At 36.4% G+C, this 22,161-nt stretch overlaps 1 protein-coding gene across 5 annotated transcripts in view; it reads right to left on the bottom strand.

Moving 5' to 3' along the window:
- Positions 1 to 22,161, bottom strand: part of Map4k3 (mitogen-activated protein kinase kinase kinase kinase 3) — a 189,389-nt gene that overhangs the window by 108,136 nt on the left and 59,092 nt on the right. For 4 of the 5 annotated variants that reach the window (XR_007104767.1, XM_047523474.1, XM_047523475.1 and 1 more), the window contains exon 2: positions 13,184 to 13,241. The exons of the other annotated variant lie outside the window; for it this stretch is intronic. Coding sequence is in view for 3 of the 4 variants with exons in the window: in XM_047523474.1 (XP_047379430.1) it covers positions 13,184 to 13,241 (58 nt within the window). In the remaining variant the exon portion in view is untranslated. The remainder of the gene's footprint in view (positions 1 to 13,183; positions 13,242 to 22,161) is intronic. 5 annotated transcript variants of the gene reach the window in all.

Here is a 22,161-nt window from a genome sequence, read left to right as displayed (position 1 = left end):
CAACACTGCCAACCCCTGGGAGTGGTGAAAGACAGCCAGCTCTAGAGTCAGACTGCCAGGGTTCAAATTCCAGTTCTTCACTCAATTAGGGCAAAGTACTGAAACTTTCAGTACTTCATTTTCCTTAAGTATAAAAATCAGGGGTAATAATACGAGGATTAAATAAATGAGTCAAAAAATGCAAAGCACTTAAAAGAGAGACTGGCACAATTATGTCTGAATAAGTGTTAGCTATTCAGTAGCAATAAACGGCATAGTTTAATTCTTCTCTACCTTCTTAGTTGCCATATTTTCCTCATTCATTTGATTTATCCAGTAAGTATTTACTGAGTGCCTACCAGGTGTCAGACAATGTGGCAGGCAGTTGGAATCTTACAAAGAAAATGGATATCAAGTTTGTCCTCAAAGAAATGACAGTCTAGTGAAATCTGCAGCATCACCAGATTCTCACCAACAGCTCTTTTCCAATTTTTAAAGGCTAAACCATGCCCTCATTATTAGGAAAAGCTCTTTCCAATTTTTTGTACCAAAGCTGGGAAAATCTCATGCAAAGTGAGATGAAGTGGTCATCAACATACAGCTGACGTTGTTGGAAAAGTAAGGTAAATATAACTACATGATTTTTTTAAAAAAAGAAAACTAAAACTTTATAAGTACTGAACACACATACTAAAATACTGTTCTGTGGTCAGTTGCCCAGTACCCATCCTTTCTCTCAGAAATACACCCTAGGCCTCTCTGCCCGGTCTCCCTTCCTCCTACTTCTGCCAAGTTGCTGCTTATGGGATTGAGGCTGCCTCAGGCATGGGAAATTCTGCACAAGATAGCACTGTTCACTATGTTCTTCCACACCCTCACCTGGCTCTCAGCTCCTACAGTGCTCCTCTCTACCTGTTACTTTATCATGCAACACTTCTTGAACATCATCTTTTTTCTTCTTCTCATCCTTCCTTTTTTGGCTATTGGGGATTGAACCCAAGGATGCTCTACCACTGGGATACATTCCCAATACCTTTTAATTTTTATTTTGAAACAAGACCTCATTAAGTTTTCTAGGTTGGCCTTGACCTTGTGATCCTCCTGTGTCAGCCTCCTGAGAAGCTGGGATTATAGATGTGCGCCATGTCCAGCAGACATCTTTTTTTTAATATACCATTTTTTAAATTTGTTCTAATTGGTTATACATGATAGTAGAATGCATTTTGACACACTGTACAAAATGCAGCATAATTTCTCCATTCCTCTGGCTATACATGGTGCTGAGTCACACTAGTAGTGTAATCACACATGTATACAGGGTAATAATGTCTGTCTCATTCTACTACCCTTCCTGTCCCCACTGTCCCACCCCTCCACTCATTTCCCTCTGCACAAAATCCAAAGTTCCTTCATTCTTCCCTACCTCCCCCTACACCACTATGGATCAGCATCCACTTGTCAGAAAACATTTGGCCTTTGGTTTTTTGGAATTGGCTTATTTCATTTAGCATGATATTCTCCAAGTCCACCCATTTACCTGCAAATGCCATAATTTCATTCTTCTTTAATATTCCATTGTGTATATGTACCACATTTTCTTTATCCATTCATCTGCTGAAGGGCATTGTAGGTTGGTTCCACAGTTTAGCTATTGTGAACTGAGCTGCTCTAATCAATGTGGCTATGTCACTGTAGTATGCTGATTTTAAGTCCTCTGGGTATAAACTGAGGAGTGGGATAGCTAGGTCAAATGGTTGCTCCATTCCAAGTTTTCTGAGGATTCTCCACACTGCTTTCATAGAGGCTGCACCAATCTGCAGTCCCACCAGCAACGTATGAGTGTACCTTTCTCCCCACATCCTTGCCAACATTTATTATTGCTTGTATTCTTGATAACTGCCATTCTGACTGGAGTGAGATGAAATCTTAGAGTAGTTTTGCACTTCTCTAATCAGCAAACATCATTTTTAATCCCTTTCCTACTCCTGCATTTTCCTCAACTCTTTCCTAGTTACCCTGGGGAAAATACTGCTTCCCTTCTTTCTGCTACATAAGATCTAGTCCTAGTAATCCTACTAGCAGTATTAATCAGACAACTATAACCAGTGAGGGCCCAACTCTCTCTAGTTGTCTAAAAATTTGTTTTAAGTATTAATACTGCAACAAGCATTATTTAATAGCTTTAATGATAAATAATTCACTCAACTTTAAAAAAGTATAATTCAATGGTTTTTAACATACTCACAGGCCTGTACAACCGTCCCCACAATGTGACGACGTTTCCATCTCATCAGCAGTCCACTCATCATTCCCACCACTCCTTCCCCAGCCCTAGGCAGCACTAATCTACTTTATACATCCACAAATTTGCCTATTCTGGACATTTCATTTAAACAGAATCACATCATTTGTGACCAACTTCTTTCATTTAGCATAATGTTTGATTCATATTATATACTTATTTTTACTGAATAATATTCAGTAAATATATTCAGTGAATGTGAATCTATCATGTTTCATTTTCACACTCATTAGTTTTTATATATGTGTGAGCTGTTTTCACTTTGGGCTATAAAAGGCAATGCTACTATGAACATTTGTATACAAGTTCTTATGTAAATGTGCTTTCATTTCCCTTGAGAATATATCTAAGAGTAAAAATGCTGGCCATATGGTAACTCGACGTTTAATAATTCTGACAATTTTCCAAAGTGGGTGCACCATTTTACATTACCACTGGCAACATATAAGGGCTCTAATTTCTCTAATCTTTATTATAAATATCCAAATGAGTATGAAGTGCATCCCACGGTGGCTTTGAATGCATTTCCCTAATAACTAACGATGTTGAGCATCTTTTCATGTATATGTTAGCTCCCTGTGTTCTTCAAAGTCTTTGCCCATTGAGAATGGGTTACTTCTCTCCTTTATTTTTGAATCTGAAGAATTCTTTATATATTCTGGATTTAGTCCCTTATCAGATATGACTTAAATTTTCTCCAATTCTGTGCACTATCTTTAATCTTTGTTGATAGTTATCATTTTTCTTGACAAAAATTCTTAATTTTGATGTAATTCAACTTATCTAATTTTGTCACTTACACCTTTGGAAAGCACTGCCTTAACCCAAGATCTCAAAGACATTCCTATGTTTTCTTATAGGAGTTTTATAGTTCTAGTTCTTACATAGAGATGTATGGTCTGTTTTCAATTAATTTCCATGTATGCTGTGAAGTAGACGTCCAGCTCAATTCTTTTGCATGTGGATATCCAGTTGCCCACCTCCCACCACTAATTAACTTGTCTTGGCACTGTTCTTTCCCTTGATTTGTCTTGGCACTGTTTGCAAAAATCAATTCACCAAAAAAGGACAGGGTTAATTCCAGACTTTCAAGTCCAATCCACTGATATGTCTATTCTTGTGCCAATAACACACTGTTTTGATTACTGCAGCTCTGTAGGAACTTTTAAAATGGGTCAATGTAAAGAAAGCCTTCCAACAACGTTCTCATTCAGGATTGTTGTGGCTCTTCTGGGCCCTGTGCATTTCCATATGAATTTGAGGAACATCTTGTTAATTTCTGCAAAAGAGCAAGTTGGGATTTTGGTAGAAATTATGTTCATTCTATAGATCAGTATGGGGAGTGCTGTCTTCTTAACTGTATTAAATCTTCCAGGCTGTTAACTTGGGATGTCTTCACACTTATTTAGATCTTCCATTTATCTCAACAGGTTTAGTTTTCAGTGTAAAAGTCTTGCATTTTTTTTAAAATAAAAGGCATATAGATTGAAAAGGAAGTAAAACTATATTTGCAGATGATATGATCATATATGTAGAAAATTCTGAAGAGTCCATTAAGAAACTATTAAAACAGTTAAGTTCAGCAGAGTTGCAAGATACAAGAACAATATACAAAAACCAACTGTATTACCACACATGAGCAATGAACATCTTGAAAATGATGTTAAGAAAAATAATTCTAATTATAATAGCATCTCATTGGATTGGTGTTGAGTAACAGGTCACTGTAGAGTAATGCTAATTACAATAGTATTTACAAAAAGAATAAAATATATAGGTATAAATTTAACAAAGCAAATGCAAGACTTATACACTGAAAACTACAAAACTATAATTCTTGAGAAGAATATGTATTCTTCTGCCACTGGGTAGAATGTTCTATAGATATCTCTTAGGTCTAGTTAGTTTATCTCCTAACCCTTCACTTTGTTTGTGCTGCTGGGAATTGAACCCAGGGCCTTCCACATGTTCAAGTGCTCTACCACTGAACTATATCCTCAGTCTATTTTATAGTTACTTCTAGTTACTTGTTGACCTTCTGCTTAGTTCAATCTATTACTGAAATTAGGGTTACCAAAGTTTCCAGGTATTATTGCTGAATGATCTATTTCTTCCTTCAACATGCCAGTGTAGGAAGTACATGTATTAGTCAGGGTTCCCTAGAGGAAAAGAATCAACAGGAAGTATAATTATAAGAAGGTGATTTATTACACTGCCTTCATGACCAGAAGCTGGACAATCCACAGTGTCATCTGTAGGCTGGAGAGCTGGAAGAACCAGTAGCTGTGCAGCCCAAGAGGCTGAAGCCTCAGAACAAGAGGGATCACCCTAGTCTGAGACCAAACGCTTCTGGAAACTTCCTGGAGAATCACTGGCAGAGTTCACTTTGGAAGAGAATCTGATATCCTCAGGTGATTGCAGCAGCAATCAAGAACCCACTAGAGAAGAATCGAGCTTGCACCTGCTGTAGGTTCCTTGTTCTTCCAACTTTTATTCCATCCAAGCCACCATTGTATTGGACAGTGCTGCCCATGCTTAGAAAGGGTCTCCACTTTAGTTTGCTATCCTACACATCAATCATTCTTAGACACACCCTCACTGACACATCCAGAAGCCTCTTACTCACGGGCACCTCTTAATCCAATCAAGTTGACAATTCAAATTAACCATTACAGGACAGTTTCCTTTCAAGACTATTGCACTGACAAAACCTATATCTTCTTGGTATGCTATAAATTATATTTTAGTTCCAGAGGTCTTCACAATGAAATACTAGACAATGTTGTAAATTTTATATATTATTATGAGAAAGAATAGAATATAAAACTTTCACTTAACCACAAGGCCCTAAATACATGGGAGCAAAAACTGACAAATAGATAAAAGAAATTCGCTTATGAATAGTTCTTAAAACAGCAACAAGTTTATCTACCTTGGAACAGGGCCTTGTCTAGTTATCTTACTGGCTAATTTTCCTATAATTCTAAAAATTTCTACTCTTGAATAGTGAGATGGCTATGTTAATATTCATAATAAAAAATGACTGATTTCTAATGCTGATTAGATATATAACACTGTACAACAATTCTGTTGCTGACAACTAGTCAATTTCTTCTTCCATTCCCTACAATGGCTTTCAAAACAACAAAAAGTCACTTCTGTTACTCTTCAGATATCCAATGTACCCAGTGCCCTGCTTCATTCTCAGCGAAGAACATTGCCTTCAACTAAGAGAGGTCAGGCAATGTGGCTTGCATTTGTGTGGATACATAATTTAGCAAAAGAAAATGAGCAGAACTGATACGTGATCTCCCATCTCACTTCCTTAAGAGAGGAAACTGTCTGAAAATACCCACCTCTCTCCCTGAAAGCTGAAGATGGACACAAAGGTGACCCAGTCTCACAGAAGCACATGAATGAACACTGCACGGTGTGATGGAACAAGAGACAGAGAAACTGGCAGTTCGGAAGGACTTCAGCAACAAAACCAAACCAAACAAGCAAACAAGCAAACAGAAACCTGAACTGCTGACCTCACTTTGCCTCAGAACTGTTCTGTAAGAGAGAAATAAACTTCTATCTCACTTAGGTCTTTTATTCTCCCCATCTCCACTGACTTCTTCCTTTCAGCCTACAAATATGCCCGAATTACCATTAAAAACTTCCCTTCATCTTGCTTCCCCTGTATTAAACCTATACCCTTGTTGCTTTTCACAGGCAGATTTCTCCAAAGAAAAGTCTGAACATGTTTTCTCTGTATTACTTTCTCAACTTTGCATTGTTCCTCGACTCAACTATAGTCTACTTTTCACTGTTACTGCTGGAATTACTCTTGCAAAGGCCTATGCTGTTCTAAATCCCAAATCAGAGCTCTCTTATCCATTCTCATTCTACCTTACACTTCACAGCATTTGACACTAATGATGCCTTTTTCCTTTTTGGAACTCTCCAACTACAACACTACTGCATACCAGCAATTCCCAAGTCCCAAGACTTCTCCTTGCAAGTTCCAGGTTTATACATCAGGTGGACATCTGTGGATATCTACATAAACAATTTCTAAACATCTCATGATCAACATATCACAGATGAAAAAAAAAATACATTTTTTCTACAATCTACTTCCCAAATCTGTCTCAATTCTAACCCCATCAAAACTGTCTTAATTCAAATCCTTATGAGAATCTTAAAATTGCTCATTGGGGCATATTACTGTAAGCATCCCTAGAAGTCATCCTTCTCTTGGTCACACTGCATCTGAGCAATAGCAACATACTAGACCCACTTCAAACCTGAATTTCAAATGGACCCTTATCAATGTCAGACAATTCAAATTTATTCACATATTCATGCATATATGTATATGTACATGTACAGGAAAAGAGAAATAAACCTTCCCATTTTCCAAGATGACCATTTCATGTGTTTCTCTCTCACTAAATCTCCAATACACAATCCAACTCTCATTCTAAATATCCTAGAGGTTCAAAACAAAAATGGATGCAAACAGATAATAACCCATCTTCCCACTACCAATTCCATTAACCTGCCTGCACATTTACTTATATTCAGTCTTACCTCTTAAAATGAATCAATTGTCCCTGCTATTAGCCTTATACCTTGGATCCTGACTTTCCATCTTCTCAAGTTCTTTATTCTGAGAGAAGACTCTTGCTATCTCCCCTCCATTCCTCCCATTTTCTCCTGAAAGGCACCAAAGCCAATGCTCAATTCTCAGTTTTCCTTTACACCTCTCAGTATCATCTAACACAGTTTACATCTCCTGCCTCCTCAAAGACTTTCTTCTATGGATTTCCATGACACAATACTCAGCAGGTATGTTTCCTAACTAAATGTAACTGGTTACTTGTTCTCAAACTGTCTTTGCTGGATTCTCCTTCTCTAGCAGACCTCTAATATTAGAATTACGCAGGGTTCTAACTTCAGCATCCCCCCACCTCTATACCTTCTTCCTAGGTGATCTCTCCCCTTCCATAGCTTTAAGTATCATTTATATTCTGATGACCTTCAAATTTGCATCTCTAACCTAATTTCTCCTGGAGCTTCAGATGCTTGTATCAAACTGCCTATTCATATTCAGTAACTCCAACTGGACCTCAAACAGACATGCAAAACCAGTAAAAGATGACTACTCATTTCATTGATCCCACTGCTGAGGCCCCAAACTCTCCAAATGTTCTTCACTATGCTTCAAATAAAATCTACTCTCTTTACCAGTCTTCAAGACCATCTATACTAGTTCTTGCCTAGTTTTTCAACCCTATTTAATTCCATGTTCCCAATGGCTCAAAATGAGAAAGTCATACTGGCCTTCCTCTCTGTCCTCAAACTTGCTGTGTTCATTCCTACTTCAGAGCGCCTCCCTTGCCTTTCACTACCTGGAATGTTCTTCTTCAAGACTGACTGACTCCTTATTCAAACCTCAATTCAAATGTCATCTGCCCTGAGAGGCCTTGCAAGACTGTGACATTAGTATTAGTAGTTCCCACCACTTTCAACCATATGACCTTATTTTAGCTCATAAAATTATTTATGTGATATTTCCATATTTACTGTCTCTCTTGACTAAAATCTCAGCTTCTCAATGGAGACTCATCTGCTTTATTTACCATTACGTGCCAAGCACCTATACCAACATCTGGCACCAAGAAGATAATGAATAGATACTAATTAAATGCCTGGAATGAACAGGTTCTTTACAAAATAAAAATAAAAGGTCAAGAGGTATGTGTGGGTGTGCCCATGGTGGTAGGGTATTCAATCACCAGAAACTAAAGAAATGCTAATTAACAATAAGAGATCAATGATAACCTTTTTGAGAAAAGGTAAGGGAAAACCTTGGAGATTTCAGGCATAGTCTTCCCCAGTATACAGTATTCCTAGTATATCTTCCTAAATGTACATATCCTTTAACTAGTTAGGACTTCATGATGACAACATGCACAGAGACAAAAAACATCCCTGTAGGTACATGGCAATGTTATTCGTAATTATGAAACTAAAATGTTATAATCATTAGGACTTGTTTAAATAACTCATTTATACAAATGAAATCTATGCAGACAACTTAAAGGAGGTGTTGTAGAAATAACATGAGAAACATTCATGATGTACTTTTCAAATAAAAATAAGAATCTATATTTCCATTTACAAAACACACATACATATTTTTAAAAGTGTTTATACCTATTGTAGGCCTGCTACAAGCCTCAGGGCAAAGTAAGAAATGGAACATAAAAATATAGAAAAGTATCAAAGCACATAACTACCTTTTCTAATAGCAGTTATACCACTTGCTGAGTCCTGATGATGTCCCTTTCCCTAGCCTGATGGTAAAAAGGGTGGCAAGCTAGGTGTTCATGGCTTACAGATTATTCAGGGCACTGACCACCAACATGAGTCAACTCTGTGAGACCTTGGGGAAGCACTAGAGAGCTGTGTCTCATTCACATGCATCCTTATTTATCCTCTGCAACATTTTTTTTTACTGGTTCAGTTGTGTGCAAACCAATTAAACTGATCTAAGCAGTACAGTCTTGCCTACCTTTGAACTATGACCAGCTCCCTTTGGGTCTGTTTACTTAGTATATATGTGAGCACATGTATGTATAGGGTTTCTACACACACACACACACACACACACACACACACACACACAAAATCTGGAGAAAATCACCAAAAAGTTGACGTGATTATACAAAGTAATAAAATAATGAATGACTTTAGTTTGTTTTTCAGTTAACTATTTTTCTTCCCTTATTACTATAACAATTTTTTTTTTGCAATTTAACCATCCTTTGATGGTTAATCACTAATCCACTTTTCAACTCTATAGATGTGCTATTTTTGAGCAGTTCATGTAACAGTATCACACAACAGGTAATCTCTGTGCCTAGCTCCTTTCACTTAGCACACTGTTTAGATCATTTATTTCATAGCATGTATCAGCAGTTCTATTTTATTACAAAAGTCTTCTACTATACATATATAACATTTTGTCCATTCATTCACCAGTTGATGGGCAGTTAGGATGATTATATCCTTTGATGGTTAATCAAAGGATATATTTGAGAAAAGCAAAGCTTAAATCCACATGAATAAGACTATAATTCACAGTGAAACAGCTTGGACTAACCTGACATTTAAATGATTTTGTTAAAATGTCTCTCAAGTTTTCATTAAGCTTCAGGTTCAAATTGTCAGTTATTAAGAAAAAGGAATAAATGTATCAAACTCAAGATACAAATTCTTAAAATCCATCACACTATTTCAGAATTAATTTTCATTTTCAAAAAGCTGAAGACTGGGCAGGGCGCAGTGGTATACAACCTGTAATCCTAGCTACTCAGGAAACAAAGCAGGAGGGTTGTGAGTTTGAGGTCAGCTTGGCAACTTAGTGAGCCCATATCACAAAATAAAAAATTCTGGGGTTGTAACTCAGTGGTAGAGTATCCAGTACTGATTTCAATTCTTAAAAAAAATTTTAAATTAAAAAAAAAATTTTAAAGGTAGAAGACTGATCAGCAAAATTCTAACCTAGAAAAATGTGAGCATAACCCCACATCTGAAGTAGACTTCTCCCACATCCTAAATCAAACCTGAAACTATTCACTCTCTAGAGTTATCAATTCATGAAGAACAGATTAAGTAATACAGGGAGGCATCAACAAAATCAAGATTGAGGAGAAATACTACAAATGATCAAATTTCTATAACAAAAATATTATAAAGGTGGGGAGGTGCTATGGAGTGATACTGGTCAAATTATATAGTGATATTGTGTGCATTATATAATTGATTATTATTGTCGATAGTATTGTGGTTATATATTTTTATTTTTCAGGTATATTTTAGAATCATGTAGTTCACCCAGCACACAATTAATGATGTTTTTAATAAATTCATCAAGTTTTTCAACCCTTACTATAAATCAGTTTTAGAATGGTTTCTATTACCTCTATAAGATTCCTCATGTTCATTTAACTGCTAATCCACCCTTTCTGCCTCTAACTCACCAGTCCACTAATCCACTTTTCAACTCTATAGATTTGCTATTTTTGAGCAGTTCATGTAACAGTATCACACAACAGGTAATCTCTGTGCCTAGCTCCTTTCACTTAGCACACTGTTTAGATCATTTATTTCATAGCATGTATCAGCAGTTCTATTTTATTACAAAAGTCTTCTACTATACATATATAACATTTTGTCCATTCATTCACCAATTGATGGGCAGTTAGGATGATTACAAGTTTGAGTATTATGAGTAATCCTGCTATGAACATAAGTGTGAAAGTCACTGAATAGGAAGATACTTATGAGAACTGCTGAGTCATTATGGAAATTTATGTTTAACATTTTAGGAAAATGCCAAAATGTTTTTCAAAGTGGCAGCACCATCTTGCTTTCCCATTAGCAGTGTGTGGAGTTTCTTGTTTGTGGCTTTGAGTTCTTATCCTCTAGCTATACATAGGGAAATATTAAGGGCTAAAATGACAAGATGTTTGGGATCTGATTCAAATTAGAATGTAGATTATATAGATAAAACAAGGTTGGTCACACCTTGATAACTGTAGCAGTGGTAGCAGTAATTATCAGCTACCTGACTACAGTTAAGTACTTAGTACGTACTGTGTCAGGCATTACTGTTTTAAGTGCTTCAGATATTTAAGACCATTTAATCCCTTCAACAAGAGGAAGTTAGTATTGTTATCCCCATTTCAGAGATGAGAAAACTGATGTCCAGAAAGCGTTAAATAATGTGGTCCAGTCTGGACTAGAATAAAAATAGCCTGCCTTCAGAGTCTGTGCTCCTCACCAGTGGGCAGAGCACACCAACAAGTAAACTACGACACCTAAGATATAAACAAAATAAAACAAATTAAATATAAAAATTCAGGTGACTTCTATGAACATAAGTAGGAAATCAAAGGTTAATTAATTTAATTATATATATAAAATGTAATGGAAATAACCCTTACCTCTTGGTGGTATGATATGAATGATTTTTATTTTATTCATTATATTTAGTTGCATATTTTACTTTTACTACATGGATCAATATATTGATATCAGATACTTGGCAGTGTTTAAGATGGGCAGCATCACAATTCAAACATTATATAAATCAGAAAACATCCGTCATAATGAACAAATAAATTTTTTAGTTTGTTTTAGAAAAAAGCATCCACTTTTTTACCACCAAGCTATATCCCCAGAACTTCTTATTTTGAGATAGAAACAGACAGTGTCTCGCTGAGGTGCTGAAGCTGGTCTTGAACTTGTGACCCTCCTGTCTCTGCCTCAAGAGGCTGGGATTTCAGATACGGGTCACCATGCCTGACCTTTAAGTTTCTAAATTTCAAGGTAATTTTTTATATATATTTTTTAATCATCGATGGAACTTTATTTTATTTATTTAGATGTGGTGCTGAGAATTAAACCCAGTGCCTCACACATGCCAGGCAAGCCCTCTACCACTAAGCCACAACCCCAGCCCGTTTTCAAGGTATTTTAAGATGTACTAACTGAGTTCTAGTGCTAGGCCCTAAGCTCAGTGCTGGGGGCACAAATTTGATTAAAATCTAGAAACAAAAAGAGACAAGTCTAGAAGGACAAGTTAGCTATTGTACATGCTTTAATGGAGTGATTCCTCCAGAGGTGTCAGCGTAATCATCCCAGGGGTCAGACAGGCTTTCTGAAAAGGAAGACACTCTGCTCATGTGAGGGGCTATGTACGTACAAACCACTTCTGATTAGGACCATCTCATCAAGTAACACATCTACTTCTGAATGATGAAAACGAAGGCCCTGTTTTAAGTGCCAAATCTTTAATTTCTTTTCATACCTCAAATTTCAACAAATTCAAATAGCCTTCTTAAGTTGTTAAAAATTGAAGAATAAGAGATTTGGGGAAAACAAAGAAACCATGCCTTATGATATTAGAATCCAAGATCTGTAAACACATCTAAACCTTGTCTTATGATATTAGAAACCAATATCTGTAAACACATCTAATGGAAAATACATTCTTTACTAATTATATTTCAGTGTGGTTTGAGCACAATCAACACGTCCTTAAAATTTTGTCTTAATGGTACTTCTGAACAGTTTACTGATTATCTAAATCAAGGGTAGGTAAACTATAACAGTAGGTGGCCTGGTTTTCTAAGAATAGTTTTTCAGCTAAGAATATTTTTTACATTTTGGGAGAGAGGGAGGGACCAGGGAGGAAAATGGCCTGCAAAGCCAAAAATATTTACCATCTGGCCTTTTGCAGTAAAAGCTTGCCCACCCTTGAAAACTCTGAATGGATTTCTGTTCATATGAAGTTAAAACCTGAAGGCACCTAACTGCTTTGGAACCAGTCTGGACACTAGCACAATTAACTTTGCTTACAGGAGGAGGGAGAGAGTGGGAAGAGATTGAGCTCAGAAAGATGTGGATTTCAAGGGGGTGGGTGAATACGAAGGGAGAATATAGTTAAAGCAGATAAAATACATGAAATAGTCCTCAGGGACTTTACAACACAGTGCTCGAGGTGGATGGTACATAGGTGTGGGAGCTGGGTGTACTGAGAAAACAGACTCAGATACCTGAAGCTCCACGCTCAAGTTCAGAGTAAGTGGACAGGAGACAAAGAACTAGACTACAACTCCCCCAGATCTCAGTTCCCTTCCTCCCACTACCACACTCCAGGACAGTGTTGCCCTGGAAACGTACTACTATCAGCTTCTCATAGCTCCACTAGATTCAGAAGACACCAATCAGTTCTATTTCCCAGATGGTACTGGGGAAAGTAACAGAAGGTCGACCAAACATCATTGAGTTAGGTCTCAAGATAGCCAAGCAATAAGAAACATCAAATTTCAAAAATTTTACCTGGTTCCAATTTTATTACTTTAATTGCTGCTAATTCACCGGTGTTAACATTCCGTGCCTAAAAGAATGAAAAAAAAAAAAAAAAAAAAAAAAGATTATCTTTCATTTTCACTGAAATGAAACAAGTCATTTATATTTACAAAATAAACAGTGATTTCAGCATTACCTCATGCATAAACTTAATGTGGCAGTAACAACAACAGCTAATACCAAGAACGTTAGTACTTGCAGGCATTATTCTAAGTGTTTTTATATTAATTCATTAAATCCTCACAAAACTCTTATTAAGGTAGCAACTAATGTTATTCCCATGTTGCAAATAAGGAAATGAAAGCACAGAGAAGTTAAAAGAACTTGTCAAGGCCCTATACCTGCCTAAGGGACAATGTTGGGATTCAAACCCAGGCAGCTTGATTCCAGAGTCTAAGCTATTAAGCATTACACTATACAGTCACTCATTCAAAGGCTGGTAAGTTTTGAGTTAATAAACTAGTCTTAATTTTTTTCATTTAAAAAACCACAGAATATGAAAGGTTAATCCAATTATATAATTAAGAAAACAACGCCCTTAAATTCTTTTAAACTTGATGGTGCAGTCAAATAAATGTATTCAATACAAACCAAATATATTTTTGCAAGTTACATATTATCAATAAAAATCACTTTAAAAATAAATTCATAATATTATATTCCTGATAATTGTATAGTTAAACCTAAATAAGCAAAAACTTTCTTTCACTTTGCACAAAAATGGCAATAATTCTTTGCCAAATTAAAATACTTTAAAATTAGATATTTCAAATTGTTAACTGAAATTCAGGTAAATTTCCTTTCAACCAAAAGAGAACAACATATGCATACCAGATCACATATGCAAATACCAGATCACAGGAAGATTCCTTCATGTAATCAAGACTACTGTAGTTGCAATACTCACTCACTAATGGATTGGCTGAGATCTGTGAATCACCTGACAAGAACTGATAACACTATAAACAAAGGAATCCTTCTAAGACTACCAGGGCATTAAACATACAGAGAGCTGGGCTATATCTCAGTGATAGAGTGCTTACTTAGCACGCGTGAGGCGTTCAATTCTTAGCACCACATTAAAAGGAAAAACTAAATAAAATAAAGGTATTATGTCCATCTACAATGAAAAATATTTTTTAAAAATATAGGCAAAAGATCTAGGAAGATACACACGAGGCACAGCCATCATTAAAAATACAAAAATTTGGCCAGGCTTGGTGGCACATGACTGCAATCCCAGCTACTAGGGAGGCTGAAGCAGGAGGATTGCAAGTTTGAGGCCAGTCTCAGCAACTTAGGGACACCCTGTCTCAAAAAGGCAAGGGTATAGGGGTGGCCTGGGAATGTGGTTCAGTGGTAGAGAGCACTTGGGTTCAATCCCCAGTACCAAAATAAAACAAAAGCCAAAAGATCTTTAACTCCAAACAACAAAGGAATTAAAAGATCCCCCCCATACAAATTAAAAATTAAAATGCAATTTTTAAGAGAATTTTTTTAAAAAAATGGCTTCTTCAAACAAAATCCCTAAACTGATAAATACCTGAATGCCTACTTAGAGGCAGTACAAACCAGATGTGAATACTTTATTTCAAACTAAACTTAAATTCCCATTAAAAGAGATTAAGTGTTTCAAATAGTGCTGGATAAATATTTGTTTCTTCATCCCTAGGATGAAGATATATAAATGTTGAAGCAGAATCCCATTCTGGAGCATTTGTAAAGGAGGGCAGCATATACCTGGGTAACACTCAGGTTATTTCTCTTCAACTTTAGTTAGAAAGCTTCTAAACTACCAGAACTTGCCTTGCCTCACACTTAGACGTCCTTTCTCCTTCCTTCTGCTCTTCAAGTCCCATCTTTTTTAGCATCTTCTACAAATAAAATAAGAAGCTATTCTCTCTAATTCTCAGCATTTAAAAATCATCCCATGATATTTTTTTTTATAATGAAAAGAAATTTTGGAGTAGGGATGTAGGTCAGTGGTATAGCACTTGCCTAGCATGCATGAGTCCCTGAGTTCCATTACCAGAATCACAGGGAAAAAAAAAAAAGGAAATTCCGAGTATGGATGATTGGGTAATTCTATTAAGGAACAACAGAGAAATGTGAATTCATACACCAGGTTTATTGTTTACAGTTGAAATTCTGGTCCCAGTGACCACAGGAGGGCACACTTTCTACTGAAGTTACACACAGCATCTTTCCAAAATGGTTGCTGTACATAATGTACTCAGCTAAAAATAGATTCACAAACAGTTAACACCATCACATATTTAACAGAAAACCATGACAATTAACTAATGATGAGTAGTTAACCAAAGTCAGTCTTTACTACACACGTAAGTTATGAATATACTATTTCAAGATGTATATCAGTCCAGTATTTTCTAAAGGATAACAGTTTTAAAATTAGGGTTCTTGGGCTGAGGTTGTGGCTCAGTGGTAAAGTGCTTGCCTACCACTCCTGAGACACTGGGTTCAATCCCCAGCACCACATAAAAAAAAAACTAACAAAATAAAATTAGGGTTATTTAGAGAAAATAGAAAACCAGATAGCTAAAATGATTGCTGTTTTTTTTTTTTTTTTTTGCTTCCTATGCTATCTAAAATATTTTCTAATATGTAACTTATTTGGCAGTATTAAGATATTTCACCAAAAAGGGATAAATGATTTTTTAAAAAAAGGAAATGTCAATTTCTGAGCCTTTGCTCATCAAAATTCATGTTTATTAATGAAGACTTTAAAGCATTCTGATTCATCAAGAACCTTGGTCTTCTGGCTAAAATAACTTATATTTTGCTATTATTAAAGTTACACACTAAGATAAATTTAAAATACATTATCTCTAATACCCTGCATCTGCTATTCTTTTTTTAATCACTTCAAATAACTTACTTTAAAAAAAATGAAAGCAAGGTAGATACTGTAGGATACTAAGATATATAAAGTTAAAAGATTTAATTCAGTATAAATAACAAAATTTTCAGATTTCCTAAGGGCAGAAAACCAAGGATAAATATCCTGAGCATCTAGTCCTAGTCGTCCACCACATTACTGATATGACCACCACCCTTCACAGGCTCCCTCCACAAGGTTTCCATCATGTCATTCTTGAATTTAAACTTTTTCAGAAATACACACCATTGCTTCAAGACAAAAACCCCAATTCTTTGTCAGCATATTAAAATTTTTCACTAAACACACCACTTTTATAACAGCTTTACTAGGACAGAATTCACATACCATAAAGCTCACCCTTTTACCATAAATGTGTGTGTGTGTATATATATATTGTATATATTCAACATCATATATATAATATATAAATATGTGTATATGTGTGTGTGTGTGTATATATAAAACCAATTATGTAACCACTACTATTGAATTTGAGAACATTTTCATCATTTCAAAAAGAAACCCCAACACATTAGGCATCACTCCATACTGCAGCCCTTCTCAGTGCCTGGCAACTGCTAATCCACTTCTCTTCTCTGTGAACCTAACCATTATGAATGGGATCAAACAGTATGTGATCCTCTGTAACTGTTTTCTTCCACTTAGTACAATGTTTTCAGATTCATCCACATTGTGCACTCATTCATGTATTACTACGGCCAAGTAATATTCCATTACATGAAAATATCACATTTTGTTTACCCATTCCTCAGCGAAGGATATATGGAAATTTTCTACTTTTTAGCTGTTGTGAATAATATTGCTATATACATGAGTGCACAAATTTTTGTGTGGACTTATGTTTTCAATTCTCTTGAGTACAGACATCTAAGAGACAAAATGCTGGGTCATACAGTAATTCTATGCTTAACTTTCTGAAGACCTGCCAACTGTTTTCCAAAGTAGCTACACCATTTACATTATCATCAGCAATGAACATAAGGGCTCCAGTTTCCTCACATCCTTGCCTATTTGTTATTGTCTGTGTGTTTTCATTTTAACCAATTTAGTGGGTATGAAGTGATATCTCATTTATATTTCACTAAAGACTAATGATGTTGAGCATCTTTTCACATGCTCACTGGCCATCTGAATAATTTCTTTGTAAGAATGTCTATTCAATTCGCTGCCCATTTTTAATGTTGTCTATTTATTATTGACTTGCAAAAATTCTTTACATATATTCTGTATATAAATCCCTTATCGGTTATATGATTTGCAAGTATTTCCTCCCATTCTGTCTTTGCGTTTTCTTGGTGATGTCCTTTGAAGCACAAAAGTTTTAATTTGGGGCTGGGGTTGTAGCTCAGTGGTAAAGCACTTGCCTAGCATGTGTGAGGCACTGGGTTCGATTCTCAGCACCACAATATAAATAAATAAAATAAAGGTCCATAGGCAAGTTAAAAAAGTTTTAATTTTGATGAAGTACAACTTAGGTTTTTTTTTTTTTTTTTTTTTTTTGTCACTTGGGTTTTTAATCTTATAGCAAGAGCCTTAAGAGCACTGAGGTTTCTTTCCTGTTTTCTTTAATAGTTTTAGTCCTCACATTTAGGTCTACCATCCACTTGAGTAAATTTTTATATGGTGCCTGGTGGGGCTTCAATTTCATTCATTTGCATGTGGCTATCAAGTTGTGAAGTCTACCTTTCTAGTCGTTCCCTAGTTTGTACCTTCTGCTCTGGGCAAACTAAACAACTTGTGATTCCTCAGTGCTATCCACACTTCTGCCCAACTGTCAGACCTCCTTCAAGGCTCAGATTACATTATCCTGGCCCTAGTCTCAAACCTTATTCTGGCTTATGCATCCCACACACATGCTTCCAAAGATCCTGGGTAACCGTTCTCAAATGAGGGTAGGCTTGGTGAGGGAAATCCTGCTGATCTAGAAGATCTGTTTATAGGAGCTCTTGGAAATACTACTGAATTTCAAAGAATTCCAAAGCTGTTTCAGAACTTGTTCGGTTCAGTGAGACTTTGGAGACCATTTAAATAACTAGTGTGGAAATTTTTCTGAGATGATTTCTCACTGACTGCTGACTTATCTCCAACTATTAGAGAATTAGTCCTTGAAAGTGGACTGGGGTAAGCAACATGATTAAGATGCAATCATTAAGAGCCAGAAAATGCTGGGCACAGTGATGCATGCCAGTAATCCCGGCAACTCAGGAGGCTGAGGCAGGAGGATTCCAAGTTCAAAGCCAGCCTTGGCAACTAGCAAGGCCCTAAGCAACTTAGTGAGACCCTGTCTCTAAATAAAATGTAAAAAAGGGATGTGGATGTGGCTTAGTGATTAAGCAACCCTGGGTTCAATTCCTGGTACCAAAAAAAAAAAAAAAGCCAAAAAATGTGCTAGGCACTATATAAAGTGAGTTAAAGGCAGTCATTATCAGTAAAAAAAAAAAATCTAACTACTACGTACTGAGCACCCTTGGGTTTCCAAAGCTTATTATGTAGTAGGAGATGTCCAATGAAAGATGAAAGGTTCTGAAATGAGAGTTAAGAAATAGAAAATTTAGTCCTGCTCTGCCATTAACAAGCAACAGGATCTGAGCAAGTAATTCCCTTGTGTCCTCTCCTCGACCCCTCCACCCACAACTTAAAAACAAGGTGAAAACAGACTATGAGGTTCCTTCTAAGTCAATATTTACATCAAATATTTCACTCTCAACTAACAGAGTCTAAATACTAAACCGATTGGCAGGATATATAAAAATCCTATAGAGAGTTTAAAAACAGCAAAATACTGGCACTAATTTTGAATAAACAGATTTAGAATGGGACCCAGGAATCTGTATGTAAGGCCACTGAGGTGCTTGTGATAAACTACAAGCCCAAGGACCTGGTCTAAAGCGCTGTACCACCTGAATTGTATAAAATGTAACTACCAACCTCTCTACCTGAAAAGGGTTTTCAGATGGTTCCACCAAGGTAATACCCTTTATGCAGAGGTTTGAGACAGGATGGATTACAACATGGAAAAGGATGGGTGGGGTGGCAGTCAGAGAAAAGCAGGCATAGAGTCTTATGGACAGAAAACAGATTATTTTGAGTATGCTGGAAAGCCAAATCTCAGGACGCCCCCCAGGGCCTGTCAGAGGGAAATGGATAACCCACCTCACTACTACTGAAGAACTAGTTTTATGTTTGCTTTCCACAGTTAACTGGACTAGGTATGTGTCCACCAAAAGAAATGAGTTCATGGGAAGAATGAGGGGGTGAATGAAACAGTGTGCCCAGGACACTCCTAGTGTGTGTCTACTCTCCCAGCCTTATTAATAGTGCCCATTCTCACCTAAGTAAAATTTTATTTAATCTAAATGATAATTCTAAAGTCAATCTACCAATAAACTCTGAGCCAACATGAAAAAAGGAAAAAGGACAACTAATTTCAACAAAGAATCAGCAAACATGCCTATTTTTGTAAATAAAATTTTACTGGAACACAGTCATGTTCATTTAATATTCTTTTTTTGTTTGTTTGTTTTTGTACCAGGGACTGATCCAGGTATTGTTTGTTTAGGGGGTGGGATTTCTTTCTTTTTTGCACAGGGAATTGAACCCAGGGGTGCTTTCCACTGAGCAAGTCCCAACCCTTTTTATTTTGAGACAGGGCCTCACTCAGTTGCTGAAGCTGGTCTCTGATTTCCAATCCTCCTGGCTTAGCCTCCAGGCCTGCTCCACCATGCCCTGCTCATTTGTTTTAAGTACCCTTGGTGACTACTTTTACAATACAATGACGGTGGAGTAAGTAGCTGAGATAGAGATTTTATGGTCAGTGCAGCATGAACTATCAGGGTCTTTATTAAAAGGATTTGTCAACCTTAATCTACATTCCTTTTTTTTTTTTTTTTTTTTTAGTTCTGGGAATTTAACCCAGGGGGTGTCACATGCTGGTCAATGCTGGTTAAGCAACCTACCACTGACCAATATCCCTAGCCCTTGCCAACCCTGCTCTAAAACAGCACTGTCCAAAAGAATGTTGTTCACTGATGGAAATGTTATATATATGTGCTGTCTGACATATCTGTTCTATGCCACACGCACCTATTCTATTGATGAACTGAAATGAGGCCAGTACAACTGAGGAGCCTGAATTTTGTCCAATCATAAAATATGTATATGTGGATGCCTAAAACTGAGGTTTTTTTCATTCTTAAAAACCATACAAGAAAACGGGGTTTTGGGAATACAATTCTAGTAATTTTGACACACATACCAGATGTGTGAAACCACCACAACTTTCATTGCTGCAAAAACTCCACGGGAATTACACCCTAAGTCCAGACACACAATGCTTTGTTCTCTGCCACTATCCTTTTGTCCTAAATCATTCATTATGTAACCTCTTGAGACTCCTCCTTCTCTAAGTTGTTGCATGTGTCATTAATTTATTCCTTTTTGTTGCTAAATAGCATTCCATTGCATGAATATACTATAGTTTATCCTTAATAGATATCTGGGTTGTTTTCAATTTGGGGCAAATATGAACAGAGTTCTTATAAACATTTGTGTACAGGTTACATAATACTCAGGAGTGGGACTACCTCATATTATGGAACATTCATAAGAAACTGTCAAACTATTTATAGAGTGGCTGTACTATTATTCATTCCCAGTAGTAATGTATTTGGGTTCCAGTTGCCCTGAATCACTGCTAGCAGTTACTACTGTATTTTTTATTTAGTCATTCTAATAGGTATGTAATGGTATAGCTCATGGTGGATTTAGTTTGCATTCACTAATGCAAACTAACAGCTAATGATATTGTCCTTCTCTGCTGTTCCTTGGTGCAATGTCTTTCAATCTTTTGTCCACGCTTTCACTGGGATATTTATTTTCTTATTGAGCTTTGGTAATTCTTTATATGTTCTAGATACATGTCCTTTATCAGATATATGATTTGCAGTTATTTCCCCCCAGCCTGTAGCTTTTCTTTAATTTTCTTAACGGTGTATTTCACAGAATGTTATAGCTGAATTGTTTTCCTCCAAATTTGTATGTTCAAGTACTAACACCCAGTACTTTAGAATGCCACAGTATTTGGAGACAGGGTGTTAGATGAGGTAATTAAGGTTAAATGAGCTCACAGGAGTAGGTCTGATGACTGATGTCCTTACAGAAGAGGAGGAAGGAACACCAAAGAAACATGCACAAAGAGAAAAGGCCATGGAGACACAGCGAGAAGGTAGACATCTGCAAGCTCAAGAGAAACCAACCCTGCCAACACCTTGACCTGGGACTCCAGAAATATAGGAATATAAATTTCTACTGTTTAAGCCACACACAGTCTGTGGTATTTTGTGACAGCAGTCCTCTCGAACTAATATTTATTAGTTTATTTAAATAGTAATTAAATAGTAATATTTATTTGGGGGAGGAATACTGGGATTTAACACAAGGGCACTTTACCACCATGCTACAACCCTATCCTTTTTAAAAATTTTGAGAAAGGGTCACACTAAGTTGCCAGGACCTCGATAAATTGCTAAAACTGGTCTTGAATTTGAGCATACAGAAAAGGCCATGTGGTGCACAACTGTAATCACAGCAACTTGGGAGGCTGAGGCAGGAGAATTTCAAGTTTATCCTCGGCAACTCAGTGAGACCCTATCTCAAAATTAAAAAAAAATAAAAAGGGCTGGGGATGCAGTTCAGTGGTAGAGCACCTCTGAATTTAATCCCCAATAATGGGGAAAAATTTTTCTTCCTCCATTGAATGGCCTTTCCACCTTTGTCAGAAGTCAGTTGGTTTTATATGTGTGCATTTATTTTTGGACTTTACACTGCTCTATATTGACTCATTGATCTTGTGTCCATCCCTTACCAATACTACACAGTCTTGATTACTAAAGCTTTAAGGTAAGCCTTAAAAAATCAGATATTGATTCTTCCAACTTTTTCAAAATAGTTTTGGCTATTCTAGGTACTCTGCCCTTCCCCATTTGAATTTTAGATTCCACTCATCTATCTATATTAAAAAAAAAAA

Source organism: Sciurus carolinensis, chromosome 13 (genome assembly GCF_902686445.1).
Source record: "Sciurus carolinensis chromosome 13, mSciCar1.2, whole genome shotgun sequence".
NCBI lineage: Eukaryota > Metazoa > Chordata > Mammalia > Rodentia > Sciuridae > Sciurus > Sciurus carolinensis.
This window is presented reverse-complemented; position numbering and strand designations above follow the sequence as displayed.